Source organism: Gavia stellata, chromosome 30 (genome assembly GCF_030936135.1).
Source record: "Gavia stellata isolate bGavSte3 chromosome 30, bGavSte3.hap2, whole genome shotgun sequence".
Classification (NCBI taxonomy): domain Eukaryota; kingdom Metazoa; phylum Chordata; class Aves; order Gaviiformes; family Gaviidae; genus Gavia; species Gavia stellata.
This window is the reverse complement of record NC_082623.1, coordinates 4,762,134-4,781,162: the sequence shown is the minus strand read 5'-3', so window position 1 is coordinate 4,781,162 and position 19,029 is coordinate 4,762,134. Positions and strand designations below refer to the sequence as shown.

The 19,029-nt window shown below is 44.8% G+C and overlaps 2 protein-coding genes across 5 annotated transcripts; both read left to right on the top strand.

The window, feature by feature from the left end:
- The first annotated feature begins 375 nt into the window (after positions 1-375).
- RBBP5 (RB binding protein 5, histone lysine methyltransferase complex subunit) lies at positions 376-11,147 on the top strand. 4 transcript variants are annotated; one of them, XM_059831185.1, is made up of 14 exons: positions 376-399; positions 574-599; positions 721-893; positions 1,313-1,453; positions 1,929-2,091; positions 2,557-2,666; positions 2,845-2,964; positions 3,255-3,408; positions 3,519-3,590; positions 4,173-4,290; positions 5,057-5,126; positions 5,241-5,470; positions 5,786-5,863; positions 9,338-11,147. In XM_059831185.1, the coding sequence occupies exons 1-14, from the start codon at positions 381-383 to the stop codon at positions 9,364-9,366; spliced, it is 1,503 nt and encodes a 500-aa protein (XP_059687168.1). In that variant the 5' UTR covers positions 376-380; the 3' UTR covers positions 9,367-11,147. The 4 variants fall into 4 exon arrangements, with proteins under 4 accessions (XP_059687168.1, XP_059687167.1, XP_059687166.1 ...); XM_059831184.1 differs by having other exon boundaries at positions 5,786-5,980; positions 9,341-11,147; XM_059831183.1 differs by having other exon boundaries at positions 5,786-5,980.
- A 1,676-nt stretch (positions 11,148-12,823) lies between these two features.
- Positions 12,824-13,621, top strand: TMEM81 (transmembrane protein 81). Its single transcript, XM_059831036.1, has one exon. The coding sequence runs from the start codon at positions 12,824-12,826 to the stop codon at positions 13,619-13,621; it is 798 nt and encodes a 265-aa protein (XP_059687019.1).
- The last annotated feature ends 5,408 nt before the right edge of the window (positions 13,622-19,029 follow it).

The window sequence follows — 19,029 nt, the reverse complement described above, 5'->3', positions numbered from 1 at the left end:
CGGCCGCTCCCCGCCGCTGTCGGTGGTTCTTCCGCTGCCCCCGGAACCTCGGGCGTGCGGCCGCGGGGCCCGCCCGGAACGCTCCGCGCGCAGGCGCCGGGCTGCCCGCCGCGCTGCCTGAGCCCCGCCGCGCTGCCTGAGCCCCGCCGTGCTGCCGAGCCCCGCCGCGCTGCCGAGCCCCGCCGCTGCGCTGAGAGGCGGCGGCGCTGGGCCCGGCCGACCGCGGGTCGGGTCGAACCGTGCCGTGAGGGGGCGGTGGGCCGCGGGGCTGGAGGAGGGGGGCAGCGGGAATTCGTCAGGCGAAGGCCGGGGCGGCGCAGCGCAGGCCCCCAGCGGGGTCCTTCGGCGACGGGGACGGAGGGAGCGGGACGGCGGCCGCGATGAACCTGGAGCTGCTCGGTGGGTCCGGGCCGCGGAGGGGGGCGGGCGGGCGGGCTGGGGGCCGTCTGTAGACGGGCGTCGAGCCGCCGCCCCGCCGGCGGGGAGCGGCGGAGGGCGGTCAGCCGGGGCGGGCCGCGCCGCGGGGGCGCCGGGCGCGCCGCACTCAAGCGCTGTCTTTGCGTTTCGTTGCAGAGTCCTTCGGCCAGAACTACCCCGAGGTAAACCTCCTCCCCGCCCCGCGGGGCTGCCCCCGTCCCGCCGGCTGCTGCGAGCGGCTCGGCGGCCGGGCGGGGCGGCGGCGGCGGCCTGACCGCCCCCTGCGCTGCCCTCTCCCCGCAGGAGGCCGATGGCACGCTGGACTGCATCAGCATGGCCCTGACCTGCACCTTCAACCGCTGGGGCACGCTGCTCGCCGTGGGCTGCAACGACGGGCGCATCGTCATCTGGGACTTCCTGACCAGGGGCATCGCCAAAATCATAAGCGCTCACATTCACCCCGTCTGCTCCTTATGGTGAGAAAAGGCTCTTTTTTTTTTTTCTCAGGGCAGCTGAGTTCAATGTTTAGTTGTAATCGAGGTGGTAGCCTATGCGCTAGGCGTGGAAGGCTATTCTCATTTTTGTTAGCGTTTGTCCACGGCTGTGTTTGCTGAGCACCGGCTGCTCTGATACCCTGACAACTCTTAACGCCGGGGCGTGTTGATGACTGAAACGCCCGCCCGCTGCGGGACCCTCGGTTATGTTTTAGGATAGTTGCCTTTAAGAGAGTTTGGAAATGTGTTCTGCCTATTAAGTTTTTGGATGCTAGGTTATTTTTCAGGCTAACAGATTTGTATCTGAGCCTGATGAGTTGGTCTGATAATTTTAAACTGTGGGTATATGTTTTAAGCCTTTAAGGAGTAACTTTGACTTGAACTGCCTGTCGTTACTGTAGTTGGAGTCGAGACGGTCACAAACTGGTGAGTGCTTCGACCGATAACATTGTGTCGCAGTGGGATGTGCTCTCTGGAGACTGCGACCAGAGATTTCGATTTCCTTCGCCTATCTTGAAAGTTCAGTACCACCCCCGAGATCAGTAAGTCCTGTGAAAAAAGGGTTGAATGCTCTCATTTGGGTAGAACTAACAGTTATTAAACTGTTTTTATTGCAGTTTGCAAAGTGTTTTTGTCCAAATCTAGCCAATGCTGTCAGTGTATCTTTTTGTGATTAGAACCCTAACTGGATTTGTTGCGGCTCTTTTTATTATGAAAATATCAGGAAGGGAGGAGAGTAAACAAGAGAATAACTCTTAGAAACGTGTACAGAAATGTCTTGTTGAGTTTACAAGTTCCTGCGTAAATTTGGAGAAGCTTCCAGAAAAAGAAAGGAAATGAAAGTAGACACCAGCTAAATGTCATGTTGCGATTAAAGTAACAAAGGCGAAATAAGATAATACCGAATACCTCTGTATTTTTATTTCTTGTTACAGGTTGAGATTTTTTTCTACTTCTAAATGTGGAAACCTCTTTTCCAGAGAAGAAACTACTAACCCTTCTTTTTCTGCTTTGCAGAAACAGAGTTTTGGTTTGTCCCATGAAGTCGGCACCGGTGATGCTAACGCTGTCAGACTCCAAACATGTTGTCCTGCCTGTGGATGATGATTCTGATCTCAATGTTGTGGCCTCCTTTGACAGGCGAGGGGAGTACATTTATACGGGCAATGCCAAGGGGAAGGTGAGACTTTAGCAGGTGGCACTGGATGCAGGAGCTTAGGTTACATACTGTCTTTTTCAAGACACTTAACGTTTCTGGGTTGCGTTCTTTGTTTTAATGTACAAATAAGGCTTCCTGAACTTCTCTTGAATAATTGATGTTAGGTTGATGGGATTTTCTGAATAAAGCGTCACGCTTTATCTTTGAAGATCTCTAGACTATAATACTTTGTCTGAGTTAGGTCTCTGTGTTGCTGTTGTCTTTGACCATATTTGTTGGATCCTTTTCCAGTGTAAATAAACCAATGTTTATGTCGCAGAACTGTCGCAGAAACTGTAGTAGAAACTACAGTTGCAGAATCCCAACTATTCCTGTGTAGATTGCTGAGGCTTCTGTTGTCAGGGTTAGTAGCTGATGTGAAAGGTACCAAAAGGGGAATGAGTTATAATGAAGACACTGATTGCCTTCTGTCTCCTTAATCTTCAGATCTTGGTCTTAAAAACAGACACTCAGGATCTTGTTGCTTCCTTCAGAGTGACAACTGGAACCAGCAACACCACAGCTATTAAATCGATTGAATTTGCTCGGAAAGGAAGGTGAGTTACTTCCTCTATCGGGTGGTAGCTTTAAAGATTAATTGAAAGCTACGGGGTAGATTGACAGACCATACAAGCTCTTAAAAACCCCCACAATTCTTTCACGGAACATATTCTAATTCTTTTTATTTTCTTAGTCTTCTAATGCAATGCACGTTCTGTGCCCTCCTTCCTACAGCTGCTTCTTGATAAACACAGCTGACCGGATAATCAGGGTGTACGATGGCCGTGAAATTCTAACTTGTGGACGAGATGGGGAGCCTGAACCGATGCAGAAGCTGCAGGATTTAGTGAACAGGTAAGAGGCAGCAGAATGGCTGGTCAGCCTGACTCGAAAAGCTGAGGTTTGTGTGCTCGGCACTAATGGGAGTCTCAGGATGAAGGGTAGCTCAGTATCTTATTCAGTGTAATGGACAGATGCTTTCATATGAAACCTGCCTGTCACAACTTGATTTGAAGTTTAAAATTATTTGTGGATGGGAGTAGGTAAGATCTCAGTCTGAAGAACAAGCCCACTCCGCAGTCCTCCATCCTCCATGTTGTGCTGTCGTTTAACTGTTTAACTTGTGATGCTGTCTTTGCACGCAGGACACCGTGGAAGAAGTGCTGTTTCTCTGGTGACGGTGAATATATAGTGGCAGGTTCAGCACGACAGCATGCCCTTTACATTTGGGAGAAGAGTATTGGAAACCTAGTGAAAATCCTCCACGGGACCAGAGGAGAGCTGCTCTTGGATGTAGCAGTAAGAAAACTGTCTGCTGTTACGATGTTTCTTGTTATTTTGAAAATTAAGCTTTCTTAATTCCATTTACCAATTAAGCTCCTCCTCTTTTCTCTTTCAAATAAATCTAGTGGCATCCTGTCCGACCGATCATAGCTTCTATTTCGAGTGGTGTGGTGTCAATATGGGCTCAGAATCAAGTGGTAAGCATTTTAGATCGTTTCCTTAAGAGGATTCCCCAGCGGCCTCCATCCTTGTAGAATGAATGGTTGCATGCTGAAATCCTTGATTAAATCCCCATTCAACAAGCTCTTCAGGTTCACCTGCCTAACTTGGCATACGTTTGCCATCTTGTTGAATGTGATTAGGGTGCTCACGCTTCAGTTGCTGAACTAGTTAAGCTTTGCCATTACGTCTTAAATATCATCACAGGGATGTTTTATGTGGGAATGGTGTCCTGCATGTGTCATTTAAGTGCAAGAAATCTGAGTGAGCGAGCCAAAACTGAAGTGGCCAAACATTAACATATAGCTTTGGGTTTAGGGGCAATTATGACATACATAGCAATATTTAAGGAGTATTACAATGTCGCATTTTCAATAGGAACTAACTTGTGCACTTCCTAATTTGCTATGTGACTGAGGACCTGAATGAGGCTCGATTTTTGTGATCTTGCACGTGGCTTGGGGGATTTTAATGTTGAATGAGACTGTAGTTGCGTGAGTCCTCACTACGGCTGCTGTTCCTTTGCATAAGGTAAAAATTGTTTTGAATTTGTGGTTTAGGAAAACTGGAGTGCCTTTGCGCCTGACTTCAAAGAGCTGGATGAAAATGTAGAATATGAAGAGAGAGAGTCAGAATTTGATATTGAAGATGAAGATAAGAGTGAACCAGAACAGACAGGTACTGCATAAACTGTGTTTCTATGTACCAAGTAGTTTGTAGTCTGAATACATGACCACAGTAAAAATTAAAACTAGTGGTCACGGTAGTATACGTGGGTGTTAAGTGACAAAACAGGAGTGGATAAATGAAGATGTGTGAACTAGCACATTCAATATGATTCCTGCATATTTTTCAGAAATGCCTCCCCACTCCAATATATGTTTCAGCAGAAAGCAGTAGCAAATAGACGGATAGCGGTGTACGGGCTTGCTCTCAACAGAAGCTGTGCTGAATCTGAATCAATAGCAGTGCCACACGGCCACTTGGTGGTGCCAGAAAGTTGTGTACTGTGAAAGGCTGCGGTTAAACTATGGAAAGAAATAAGGATTACTCCCAGCACACCACAGAGTTCTCCTCATGAGCAGGCTTTGCTTCTCACATTTAGATTAATTGTTGTCTAGCAGTTTCTAGTATTCAGGTGTAACATTGGCTTGTGCGAATTAAACATTGAAACAAATTCCATCTGATTAAGAACTATTTTAGTGAAAACAACAAAACATTTAGAAGATTTAAAATCTTCTATCTACTACTGTTTTATAACAATAGGTCTGTATAAAAAAAATAAAAACCTGATGGATTTAAGAGGAAATACTTCAGGTTTGTTTTCTGCTTTAATTCTCACTTCTGCATGCTGAGACATCTAAGCATAGTCAGTCCGATTCTTTCAAAGTCATTGGGTCTTTTCCTTACTGTCTTTAATTCGTCTTTTTTTCCTGGTTCTCAGGTGCTGATGCTGCAGAAGATGAAGAAGTGGATGTAACTAGTGTGGATCCCATTGCTGCCTTCTGTAGCAGGTGAAAGAATATTTTGTTTAAAGTATGAATACAAAATGTATTGCTAATGTTCCCTGTATAGTATGTTATAATAACCCCTAAATTTAAATGAAAACAAATTTTTTTCCTTCACAGTGATGAAGAACTGGAGGACTCCAAGGCTCTGCTTTACTTACCCATTGCTCCTGAAGTTGAAGATCCAGAAGAAAACCCCTATGGACCTCCACCAGATGCGGTTCAGAGTTCTTTAACTGATGAGGGAATAGGTTCTGAGAAGAAGAGGCAGTCCTCCTCTGATGGACCTCAGGCACCAAAGAAGAAGCCCAAAACCACCAACATTGAACTACAAGGAGTACCTAATGATGGTGCGTAGAAGCTGCCGTTGTTCTAGTGCCTGTTCTGCACCTGAGATGGTTTCTAGCTTTGCCTTGGCTTTTTCTGAAAACCAGAAGCTCAGAAGGTCACTCCTTAATTTTCTCCTTCCTTTGAAGTAGTTTCTTACAACAGTTATTAATAGCCACCAACTCTGCAAATTTGCTGGCATTTTGCAAGCTAGGAATGAGTAAAGGCACCCTGAAACTAATTTTTAATGCTGTTTGTATCTAACACCAAGGGCTGTATGTGCTGATATAAGCATCTTAAGGGATAATTTGCTTTGGCAACACATTGTCTCTCCACAGAAGTCCATCCGCTGCTGGGTGTGAAGGGAGATGGTAAATCCAAGAAGAAGCAAGCAGGCAGGCCTAAAGGATCAAAAGGTAAAGACAAAGATTCTCCATTTAAGCCGAAACTCTACAAAGGGGACAGAGGTGCTTTACCTCTGGAAGGAGCAGCGAAGGGTAAAGTGCAGGCGGAGCTGGGACAGCCTTTGACAGGTAAGGAACCCAGCGTGAGCGTCGTTGGCTTGCTTGGTGGCCTTGCTTTGTACAGACCCTGACGTAATATAGTCCTAGCGTTTTATCTTCCCAAGAGGCACTTGCTCACTAAATGTTTAGCTGCTGTCAAGGATAGGCAAAATTTTACATTTTTTTAAGTGGAAGCGCTTTCAATATTTGTAATAAAACTGATATCCATGCCTGTGTAACTGCATATAAAGAGCACGTAGGGTTTTTAATAGAGATTGAGCACTGTTTCAAAAGCAAAAAATCTTTTGATGACTTTAATCTTTTCGATAACTTCTATCAACTCTCACATAAACAGTAACAATGTTTGCGTTTGCTGGGTCAGTTTTGAGGGGGAAAAATGTAAATAGTGCAGGATTCTGAAGCTGAAATTGACGTTTTGTGCCATCAATACTAGGCAGAGTGGTGAAGAACAGAAAAGTTCTGTAAGCAGAACCTGGAAATGGAGCATCATTAATGGCCTGTTTGGTAAACGAACCCTGAGATAAAACTCAGGAGCTGAATTTTCTATTCCTACCTATGCAGCAGCCTTAGTTAAATTCCAGAAAGTACAGTTGCTGTAAATGAGGATAGCTTTTGGTAGACTTTTCTCCTTTTTTTGGTCATATTTTGTTGATTGTGTACTAAAACGGGACTGTTGCAGGCACCTTTGTTGGGGCGCAGACGTAGTCTCAGGGAGACTAAGTGTTCCCCATCATTTGCTGCTTCAGCTGCTTCTTTGGGAAAAGCTCATTCAAGCGCGGTAAAGAAAGCACATGTTTGGATTAAGTGATGTGGACTCCATTTTTTTTTTTTTTAGATTGTAATGAAGAACTCAGGGTTGATACATAAACAGTTTCAAAGGCACAGTGTAACTGACACATCGAATTTTGCATTTCCTTGAACTCAGCAGCTGCTGCTGTGGCTTTTAGACCGTACAGAAGTGATTTCATTTCCCTCCCCTTTCCTTCCCTCACTGCTGGTCCTATGCTACCCACCTTGCTCGTTGTCCTTCCTGCTCAGCTCCTGTTATGTTGCTTGTGCTAGTACTGACAATTGTTATTTGCAGAAAAAGGCAATGGGATAAAAGAAACTTAGTCTATACAAGGAAAATCGTGGTGGATGTTTCACACTGCACCTTGCAAAATCCAGAAATTAAACAGATAGCCAAGAATACCCTTAGACCTTGTTTGTACCCTGGGAGGTACTGATTAGCTTCTAGTGTCAGATTTACTGGACAGGGTGATTCTCTTTTGACTTCTGAAGTCATTAGGGAGCATCCAGTATGTTTTAAAGTATGATCATAAGGAATTACCTGGATTGTGTGGATCCTCAGGTGTCTTTGCTGGCATCTGTTACACATCCTGACTGCTCTGTTGTACCATGCTGGATGGACAAGACTGGTTTGAAGAGCAAATGAGTATAACCGTTAGTTTCATCAGCAGGCCTCTTGATTGCTTTCTTTTATCATGCTGCTGATTAACATGACCATATGCAAAAGGATATAAATGAGAAAGGATCATGCACTGGAAACTTAACAATGTGGCTTCCAAGACACATTTCAGTCATCATTTGCTTCGAAAAACCAATGCTGGATATTTTGACTTTTCCATGTTTAAGTAGCTGTATGAGCAGTCTGTTTTCAGAGAAGTAGTTTTAATAGCAAGTATTTTTGTTCAACTTTTTCAAGGTATGTTTATGTAACTTTGTTATCAACTTGCTTTACTAATTTGCTTGATCTACATTTGTAGACAGATCTCAGTGTACTTTCTTCTTGCAGCTTGTGATGACTATTGCTTCGGTCTGTTCTGAGAGCTGGGAAAATAACACTCCTATTTACTCTAACATGTTTCAAATGAAGCCACATTCTAGACAGACTCCTTTCTTGTTTTTTTGCACATCCTTGCAAAGCCGTATTTGTGAGGATTTTTGTGTGGTTTTGCTTGTAATGCTCCTATGCAATTGCTAAAATATAGCCTGACTTGCTATAAAAGACAACAGTGGAATTTTACTGCTGCTGAGCCTTGGGATGTGCATGCCTGTGCCAGTACAGTTAGCTTTGGGTTTTGGATGCTGTAAAATGGAAATTTTCTTTTCTTACGAACAAATGGGTTTAGACCCAAGTTCCCTACTTACTTTACCCATCTACTGGAGATGGTAGAGCTTTCTAAAATTTACTTTTAGTCTTTGTTGCCTATAAGTGCTTTAAGGTGGTTTTCCATGGTGGCGTTCTTTAGCTTGATTGCGATATAGGCAAATAATTAATACTGCTATGATGGACTTCTGTCTCTCATCAGGACCTGCTGTGCTCCCTTCTGCAGTACTGTTGACTTAAGAGGATCTAATAGATCCATGCAGTAGATCTCAGTAGTCAGTGTTGGAAGTGTCTATATGAGTCATGTTATGAGAAGAACAGATTGTCCCCTGAAAGAAACTGTCGCTTGGATTTTTCCAAACTCACAGTAGTCTTTCAGTCCATGAAGTTCATCTCTGCCTTCCTCTGTTCTCTTTATGGCTTGCACTTACAATTCCTATTTTGGGCAGCTAGTTTTTTCTTGGGGTTGCTGGTGTTCCACCATGTGCAAATACACACTTCCAAATTCCAGTGGCCAGCTGCCTGGGATCCTGGAGCCAGGCCTTTTCTGTCTCTTATGCATGAAGCTGTTAATTCTGCTAGTTCTTGCACTGTTGCTTTCCAAAGTAACTAATCAGTCGCTACAACAGTCATACAACAAGCATTTCTCCTCTGGAAACTGTTTGCTGATATGTCATAATACAGGGTTTTTCTGCAAGCTACACGGCTGAGACTTGGAGCCTGGTGCAACTGTGTCTGTGCCACTCTGTGCTGTGCGGTCTGGCTGTAAAAGTCTTATTCTTAAAGCTGCTGTGTCAAAATCAGGTTTCATTGTAAACAAACTGAGAAGCTTGATCCATTTTATAGTTTTAGAATGAAATCTCACGGCACTCTGGTTTAACCCAAACTTAGGTGGAATTTGTTGGTTTGACTTGTGCTTTTGCTCTGAGATTTTGGGATTGATGAATCAAAAAATTTTACACCAGGTAAGTTTGCTTGCAACTTTGTGGAGTAAAAGCTCAGGGTTCCTTAGCCACCCTGTCCATGCCTGTGCACGTGATCTCACATACAAATGCCAAAATACTGGAGATCTTAATTTGTCATAGGGGTAGTATCTTGTTGATTGTATCCCATTCTGAAAAGAATGGCTTTATCTAGAAAACCTTGTCCCCTCTCATTTTTTTCTGGAAATGCTACCATATTTGGTGGTCTCTGGTTTCTGGTAACATCTGTTTGAGTCTGGTTACTTATTTTTCACCTGTCTTTGATCTCTTCAGCAGGTGGTGCAATCTCAGAATTGTTATGAAGACACTCTTTATCTTCCTGTATTCTTTCCTATATTGGCACCCTAATGTGGAAAATAGCTCAGTCAGAGTGGACTGACTAATACAGCAGACTGATTGTTCATGGATTCAGGGAGTGACTTTTGTAAGAAATGACTATGGAAGAGGAAACGGCCTTCATTCCTCCTTAACTGCCTCTTCATGGAACAGTGTAAGATGCTGACTCTCAGGTCATGCGATTTGCAAAGAGACTAATTGGACTGCCTTTGTGTTGACATATATAACTATTTCTAAAGTGAGCTGGTACCCAACACTCTGCCACTCCAGAGCTTATCAGCCATTGTCTTTTAAATACTTTTTTTTTTTGTTCCTGGATTGAAGAATACCCAAAGTGTGTATTTTTATTCCTGATGCCGTATGACTGTGTATCCTGCAAACTTCCCTTTCTTTGCTGTTAATTTTCATTTCAGTAAGTTGTAAGTCCTCCTATGCCAGCTGCATTACCTTACCAGCTTTTCTGTTAGCTCGGTGTGATGTCGTCTTTGCTGACATGCTTAGTGAAACACTGCTGCTGATTATGTGCCAGGTTTGATTTACTCTCAAGTGGATAGAGATCTAATGTGAAGAATCAAGACACCCTCTGAAGTCTGCAAAGAATGACTCTTCATATTGTGAATATTTTAGACATGAAGGATGACTCTGCTTATGGGAAAAGGAACAAGTGAAAGTAGCTCTAGATGAAATACTCAGTTGATAATGCTTTCTTCTAGCCTGTCATATGAAAAGCTGTGTTTGGCAGTTTCTTTCTGTCCGTGCAAGTGTTTTTATTCTGTCTCTTTCATGTGACGTGCCCTACCAGCAACAATTGGTTTCCTCCTTAGCCGGTGGGTACTGGCAGTTAGAGAGAAAACGGAACCCATAGTTCTCCCAGCTGAAACAGTAGTTTTTCAGGGTTTTTTCCCCCACTTCTGGATCAAGAATGGAAGAAAGATGAATGCTAACAGCTCACTCCCAACCATGCTTTAACCTTTTATTCTTTAAAGACGGTTGTAATATTTTCCTTGTGGGAATGGGAAGAGACACTTTCTCTACCCGATACCTACAGCCTGACACCTCTCTCTACTAGACCAACCGCCTGTTAAAAAAAAGTTTTCATTCCTAATGCCCCTTGTTTTATAGACTTTTATAGTTCCAATTCAATGACTTTCAGTTTTTCCCCAGATGTAGTTATTCAGATTATCACTACGTATTTAAATTTTCAAAGTATCCTGCAGACATTAAAAACCAAGAGGCAGCGTCATAAAGAGAATTATTTATTTGCAGTCGGAAGTATGCAGTAGTTGCATGAGGTATAAGCATGGGAAGAGTGGAGACATTTTCAATCAGAAGGTTTTTTAAAACTGGTATTTTAATTTCTGGCTTTGGTACAGTGGCCTGCTTCATTTAATGAAATTCATTCCCATGCGTACAGTATTAGTTTTCTGTGTTCTTTCTGCTTGTAGGATGACTTGCATCTTTTCCTGGAACACTGTTACGTCAAATCCACCCGTATGTGGTGTGGCTGAGCCCACAAGCTTTAAAAGATGCACAGGCAATGGTTCTCTAGATTATTTTAAAGCATATAATTTGCCACAGACTCCAGCCTTCATTTCTGTTAAAACTCCTCTGTACAGTGTATATGTCCTTGGTTTATATTCTTCCATCTCTTATTTTATTTTTTTGGTATCTGCAGTTTTGTACAATATTTGTCGGATACTGGCTTGATGGTAGTATATAGCAGTGATGTTAGTTTTTGTGTTTGTAAATAAAGAGGTATGTTTTATTTCCTAAAGTCAATGGGTAAGTCTTGGCTTTTCCATACATCCGTGATTGTTTATATTGTGGCAATGTTTAGGAACCCTACAATACAGCTCTGCTGCGAACACAGACATTGTGCCTTCACTGCAGCCGGTGTGTCACTGTTTGGTTGGTTGTTTTTTTAGTGTGGCATTAGGTTGATGATCTCTTTTCAAGTGACAGGAGTAAATCTGTAGTCTAATAAAAGCCCTGTATACCTGAGTGCAGCCTGGGTACTCTGAGACAGACGTGCGAAAGGGGAGCTGAACACAAAGTGTGCTGGGTGTAGAGTGCACCTCAAGGGAAATTGAAAGTGGAAAATACATATGCTAGATCTTCAGAAGTCTTCATTTTAATAAATCAAGGATTGTTAGGAAGAAAAACATGGATATTCATTAGCAGAGCTGTTGAAGAACATGGCAATCCAAATCCTTTCTGCAATCCGTAATTCAATTGCTGTTAAGGAGACACTGATTATTGAACTGCCTTGACCACAGTTCAGTTACGCCATCAAAAATAAGTAACTTCAATTTTTTTTCATGAACTTTTTTAGTAGTGCATTGTTCTTTTGGGATGCTTGAGCACTAAGTGAATTATTCTGGGTGTATGAGTGGTTTCTGTTTTACAGATGTATCAATTGAACGTGGAGATTTTGGCTCAGATCGCTCTTCGGAGTCGATGGCGGTATGTGATGCAGAGCACGGGGCTCAGGCTCGCAGCTCCTCTGAGTGGTGCCGTGAGGCCAGTGCTGTTGAATCCCTTCTGAGACTGATAGTGGATGTCAAGAGCCTAATACGATGCTTATATTCTGAGTCCTCATCTCAGAGGACTCCTTTGGCTTCAGACTTAGGGGAGTTCTTTGTTCTCCCTCGGAAGGTTTGGGGCCGCATTCTGACCCGGGCAGCTGGACTGTGACATCAGTACCACTGCCCCAGGAACATGGGCTCACGGAAACGTGAGTGACTTCACTGAGCCCTGCGTAGAGATGGATATCAGCAGTGATAAAATACTGTTCAGATTGCGTTTGATGTCAGTGCTGTCAGACTGTCTAGAGGTTGAAATCTTGGTTTTGTGATCCTGGTGATTTGGGGAGTACTTTAGATTTTGGGATATGCGTATGTAAGACAGAACTGTGCAGGTGCTGCATAAGGAATTACGATTTCCTTACGCTCAACAGCGTTATTTTAAAGGTTCCAGTAGTGATTACTTGTATTGTTTTATAGTTTGGTGGGAAAATTAAACTGGAACAGTACTTCTTTACAGTGGAAATTAATCTAAAATAGTATGTAAAACCTTACAGAGAAGGGAGGACTTCATCTTGTTTTAAATTGTCAAATAGATCCCAATCGCTGGAGTATAGTGGATTAAAACATTCTGCTGCCGTGTTACAAGAACTGGAATTCATGATTCATGCTCCGACTGACATAGTAACGTGTTGCATCATCTTTAGCAGTGTTGTACTTCAAGCCTGTCTCGTTGGAGGATTTTTCCTAACAGAACGATTGTGTCTTGAAGATGATGCTGGTGGGATTTCAGAAATACTTAGCTTGAAGGTTTACAAGGAATGATTTGTGCGTTTGGGTTTTTTCGACTCCTGAATTTGCACAGCTTTAGAAAGCAGCATGTCTGACTGATAATCCCAATATGAAGACCTTGGAGAACAGCCACGTCCTTGGGATATTACTCTGTGCTTTCTATCTACCGTTGGCGGTTTCCTTTGAAAAAGTTACCATCCCATCAGAGCTGAAGTCAGCTGTAGCGAAAATTGTGGTCAACACCACATCCTGCAGCGTCACCTGTGGGTTGGGCTTCAAGCTGGAGGAGATATGCGAGATCACTCCTGCCGGAGAGAGGAGGAATTGTACCTTGCGCAGGTCCGACTGCCTGACCAGCTGGGTTTGTGGCTTACTCCACTTCACCATCCCTGTGGGCAAATCCTTCCAGTTCAGCTGCCTGACCTCGGACGCAGTCGGCTTTGGTAGCCGAGCCTATAGCTATACGTGGAGACTTGCCCATGGCCTTATCACCACAAATGATGTACTGTTCAAACCTTTCAAAAATCCAGATTCTGTCATCAGATTTTCCCCTACCAGGGAGTCTGATGCAGGGACTTACCGATGTGATGTGCAGATGTTGAAGACATTCAGAATCATCAAGAGGGTCTACTTCGGGGTCAGAGTGATCCGGAATGACTTAGTGGATCTGAACTTTCAGAAATCCTTGACCTGGGAACAGAAGTTAGCAGCAAACGAGGAGGAAGGAAACACAGAAAACAGCACCCACGAAGAAGCACAAGAGCAGCAGCACTTTTGGCAAGGAGAGTTGTTTTATGAATGCTTGGTAGGAGTTGGAAGTGGAGTGATAGCGGGTGTCTTGGTGAGCGTGGTGCTCTACTTCCTGCAGAAGACTTTTGGCAAGGAGAGCTGCAGAGAAATGAACTGAGATTTAATGCAATTGCTTTTCTCAGTCTCTTTATTAGTATTGTTGCAGTATTTCATGGTGATGTTTGTAAATTTTTTTCTGGCTGACAGTTTATTACCAAATATTTTCTTAAGCTTTGGAGTCTGTTAAGTTAGTACAGGACTGAGTCAGAGTACAGAGCTTGAGTCTTAATGGAGTAGTGCAGACAGTAGCTCCAGGTGGGGCAAGGCAGTTTCCCTCCCCCTTGTGTGAAAGGATGGTCTGGAATGGCCCAGACAGGAGTTAAAGGACACTGAGCCACAGAAACCACCCACTGCTCGCTGCTAACTGCCTTGCCATGCTCTTCTAGCTGGCCTTTATTTTACCTCTAGGTGTTCGGGGATTTTTTTATTTAGCTAATAACTTGTGATACTGATTCCTGCCTTATTTCCTTGAATTTCTTCTGCTTTGTCCAGAGCTCTGTGGTGATGTGAGCTGACACAGATCACTATTTGGTAGGTGGTGTTTCTCTGCTTCCTCTAAAGAGATTTATCTCCCGCTACTAGAGCCTGGAAAACTGTGTAAAGTATCTTCAAGCAATAGCTTGGAGCTTGACCTGTTTCCTTTGTAGTGTAGAACAGCGAAGCAGGGAACATTGGATAGCACAAGCAAATCTTCAATTTGAGCGCCGCGGCTTAGGGACGTAACTGGGTGTTTTTAATCATGACTCAGAGCTGAGCTCATTCCTAAAGTCTTTAAAGGGGGAGGAAGGGAAGAGTTCAGTGGGCTTGTGGATCTTTCATTTTTCCTGGTGATTAGTAAGTACAAACCACGCAGCAACTCAGTAGGGAGTATTGTTTCCCCCTTGGTAGTAGAATCCACAGAGGGACCTATTAAGTGCCTTCTCTTCTACTTTCTGTCTCTTATTTTACAGTAAACAACTATATTTACTAAGCCTGTTTCCTTTTATTTTATTTTTTTTTCTGTGAAGTAAAGTACAGGAATGCATAGCACACCCAATTCTGGGGAAAATAATGATACAACTCAAAGATTGAAGCATACTATTATTTTTTCTTTTTACCAGATCAACAACAAAAAAGCTTTAATATAGAAAGAGATGGATATAGAAGTAAATACCTTATTTGCAGAGAATCCTATATAAAAAAACCCAAACAGACTGAAATGTAGTGAGCCTAATCGTCATGTACGGTGAAGTCGGTAATAAGTGTATGAGGACAATGATCTGTGGACCGTGGGGTTGTCTAGCTGTATTGGAGTGGAGCAGCAGGCCTGTCAGCAGGCTGGAATTCCCAGTTTGTAGTTCTACTGAGTTCCCTCTTTCTGTGGGGAGACTTTAATGGGCACAGTAACCAGCAGAAGTTGGGGAGCGTTGCGGGGAACTGTTCTGCAGTGACAGAAGATGCTTTTGGGAAGATGGCACTGCCCTTTCCTGATGCCTGGGGTGATCCTCTGGGAAGGGACAGGAGGGTTGTTACACAGCTGTGACAGACAGCAAGGGACTGTATGTCTGTCTTCCATCTGGCGTCCTGGTCCCGTGGGTCAGAAGCTCCTGGATGGTAATCCAGTTGTCCAAGATTTTCCTGTTTCTGTTCTTCATCAGTTTCTTCTGACTCAGCTCCACAATACTGAAGTTTCTCCTGTGCTCAGTGCTGGCTTTGTCTTCGCTCGGCTGTGCTCTCTGGCTCTGCAGTGCTTTTCTCGGTTTCTGTTCCTTGGCTAGGAGCATGTGCTGCTTTCTCTGAGCTTTATTCCAGTATTTCCCAGTCTTTAGCTCGCTGAGGGCATCCTCATCTGTAGTCAGTCCGCTTCGTTCTTCTGTGATTCTCAAGGCCCTGTCCTTTAGCAGCCAGTTTTTGTGTTGCTTCTTCAAGGACCACTTGCTCCTTTCGCATGCCAGCCTCCATCTGTTCCCGTCATCCCCTGCTCTGCCCTCTGGGCTTCCACTGCATCGCCTTGGGTTTGCTGGCACTCTGGCCGGGTCACTTAGATGCTCTGCAGCAGCCTTTTCCTGCAGCAAGCTCATGTAGCCCCTGTACTGATGTGTGTGGTGAGGAATCGTGAGCTCTTTTGAGCCGGTGGTGACCTGTGGGCACACGGCTATGGCCTGTGCTGATGGCTTGTTCTCGCTGGCTTTGTTTCCATCCCCGCTCGCTGTGCTCTGCAGGCAGAGCTCAGCCCTGTGCTGCAGCCCTTTCTCTCTTGGGGTGCTGTTTTCATCAACCTGAAGGCACTTAGGGAGCCACTGGTCCTGTTTGCATTGCTTGCAGCCCTCCTCCCGGCCTCCTGACCCGTGAGGCATTTCTTCTTCCCTGGAAATGGGTCTGTACTGGCTGCATCTGCTTTCCAGGAGTTCTTGAAATCTTCGGCACTCCTCTGCGCTTACACCGCAGAAACTGGAATCGCTTAACTCGTCATAGGTGGGGAAGTCGTCCGTAAGCAGTCCTCTCCGTGCAGGTGTGCTGGTACAGAGGTCTGCGCTGGGACCTTCCTGGCCACGGGCTGGTTCTGCTCCTGCATCAGGCCCTGAATTCTCACCTGGCTGAGTGCTGGTGTCCGTAAAGCCCAGGCCGCTGTCCCACTCGGGATGGAGAAATGCCTGCTTTTCTTCTTTGCCTTTACTGCTTTTGCCTTCTGCCTAAAAACAAACACCCACAAGCTGTTAGATACCTTTGGGGCTGTCCTCCCTGGCTGAGCATGAGTCATCTCTCTAAGCATCCTCCAACCTTAAGCAACGGCAGGATTTCTCTCTTGCCTTAAGCCCTCCCTGCTACTGCTGTAAACAGCCTGAGACATGGCCTTACCAAGCTCCCAGAGACACTGGAGAGAGCCGCAGGGATGGAGTAACAGCTGCTGAAACTCAACTCATCTTGATGAAGGAGGGCTAATGCCTGAAAAAGAAGTATAACAGGAGCAGGGAACATTAAATCTGGTTTAGCAGACCTGATGATGTAAGGCTGAGGTGACCAAAAAAGATTTTCGGAAGGTATGGAGGCAAAATGGGATGGGATACCTTAGAGTTCAACGCTTCTTTTCCTGTAGCACAGGGTGCAGGAAGTGGGTAATTAGATCCATTATCACTGTTGCAGTCCTGTGGCAGCAAGTAATCAAAGAAAGCCCTGCGGAGAAACCAAACAGAAACCCAGGTCCCTCCCCAGCCCAGCCAGAGGGGCTGGTTCTGTGCTTTGGCATGCTGAGGGTCGTATTTTTGTTATTGTCTGAATGGCCAAACCAAAGAACCAGTGCTAGGCAGGAGCTAGATCAGCCTGTTTTAAGGTTAGTGGATGCAGCTGATCAGAAATCCAGCTTTGAGAGATGTTGGCTGACCTTGTGCTTCACATGCTACACTCTTGCTGCTTTCTGGGAGACATTTCTTTACCATGAGCAAAGCATTGTACATACCCATCTAGGCAAAGATTTAAACCTGATGTGCTGCAGTTTTCTTCCTTGCGGCATTGCTCGTTCCCTGCTCTGAAGTCCGTCTGGGTTGCAGCATCAGATGTTCGGGGAGGCTTCTGGGCAGACTTCTGTTGGTGCACTTCCAGTGTAATCTGTTCCCCTGTGCTCTGGAGTATTTCTAGGACCTCCTGTAAGCTGGCTCTGGAGATATCTTTTCCATTGACCTGGTTAGAAAGGGAGTGGATTGCAAAATAGTCCATTCGTACTTACTAATCTCTTGTTTTCTTAATGCAGAATTCCTTCACCTTGCCAAAGAGCTCCCCTGTTCCCGAAGCTGGTAGCTCTACTACAGAATTAACTGAGCTCAGAGGCTCAGCAGTGTCTCCCCAAGTTGGGGACGGAGATCCATGTAGGTAGGGCTCTTTATCGCTTCCTCATTCTGTTACAGAGGTGGGAGATGAAATCGTATCTTTGTATCTCAAGTGTGCTTGTAAGGTCAGTATAAAAAAAAGTTACAGTAAACTCCATGATTTGCATTGGTTTACTGCTAATCTCCCCTGTTCATACCTGCATTAGGTTATCTGGCTTTTATCTTAAAACCTATTTCTAATTGACTTGATGGAAACCATGGTGAGCCTCTTCTAAGCAGGGTGTAAGCGCGTTGACTCAGCCTTTTGCCCAGATTTAACACCACAGTGAGCGAACTCTGCATACAACAAGCCCTAGATTTCTGTCATGCAAAACTCTTCTCATCCCCAGGAAATTCTCCTTTTTGCACAGCCTGTAAAAAGCATCAGCACTGTGCAGTGTGCACCCACGTTTCAGTTTCAGCCTCCTCGGGAGCCTGCTACCTGCATTCAGCTGGGCCAGATCTCTCCTGTCCATGGGTGTCTTTGGGGGGGGTTCCTGTAGCGTACATCCCAGCGTGTGCAAAGAGCAGCCACCCCTTTTAATACATATGAGCAAAAATACAAATAGCTAATGAAAACTGAAATAGGCACCTTCCACACACCTGATTTACAGAGCTCTTTTTGCCTACTGAACATGAAGAAATGGGCAACTGAACTTTGTAAATGAGGTACCCATCAATGGAGAGAGGAAGCTGTGTGCTGCTGCCTGCTCTCCTGTCCATTTTGCTGCGTGGGTTGAGACCTCCTCCGGTCATGTTTCGCACAAGCTGTGGGATCCCCTGTGTGCCAAAGAACTCTGAATAGCTGGAACAGACACATGCTTGGTTTGGGAGCTAATGGTTAAAATCAACAAAGCTGTCCCATCTGGAAGAGCCTCTCTGCACTTTGTAATGTAAATGCAGGGCTTGCATCCTGTGGGCAGCTGTGTTTTAGAAATGCAGAAAGATTACATGAAAGGTCCAGGACAATCCATTTTCTCACTGCTTAGCTGAGGAGGTCAGAGTTAGAGCCAAAAGGGTCCTTCATCTTTTTACTGTGTTCTCCCCCCCTTTTTTTTTTTCCAAGGGGAGCCAGATGCCCAGAGCAGGAAAGGTTGGTATTTTTTTTAATGCGTATTTTAAGATGGAGAGCTGTGATGGACAGTGTGACTCCAGCTATCAGAAGGGGTGGAACTGCGCCCATTACTGGCATAGTTGCTGTTTGAAATGTCACTTTCCTTCTACGCTTTTTGAGTTTTGCAGCCCTCTAAAGTATGTTGGCTGATGTTTACATTAGCAGGTCTGCTGGGGGATGGAGGGGAAGGAAGGGAGAGCAGTCTGAGCTGCGGGAAAGAAAGGTCACAGAAAGGGAATAGGGGAGGTCAGAGGTACAGGGCAGTCAGTGAAAGCAGCTGAAGCAAGGACCCTTCGAAACAGCATACCCTCCCTCTCCCTACACTTCTTTCTGTCTCTTCCTGTAATCTGCATGTTTTCGTAGTCACTGTCCCTGTTCTTTCCAATGTAACTGGCCGAATTGCAGGGAAAAAGTGTCTCTTTCTGCTCTGAATTGGTAATGTGGTTCCTAAGCTTCTTTTTCCCACACTTGGCCAGTTTGTCTGCCTCACCTGGAGGAGAGGCTGGCAGG

Excerpts from the sequence above, each read along its gene's own strand:
- RBBP5 (XM_059831182.1), top strand. Across the intron at positions 1,454-1,928 it reads CAGTACCACCCCCGAGATCA|AAACAGAGTTTTGGTTTGTC; the intron begins GTAAGTCCTGTG and ends TCTGCTTTGCAG. Across the intron at positions 5,471-5,785 it reads ACAAGGAGTACCTAATGATG|AAGTCCATCCGCTGCTGGGT; the intron begins GTGCGTAGAAGC and ends GTCTCTCCACAG.
- TMEM81 (XM_059831036.1), top strand. The coding sequence starts at position 12,824 with ATGAAGACCTTGGAGAACAGCCACGTCCTTGGGATATTACTCTGTGCT.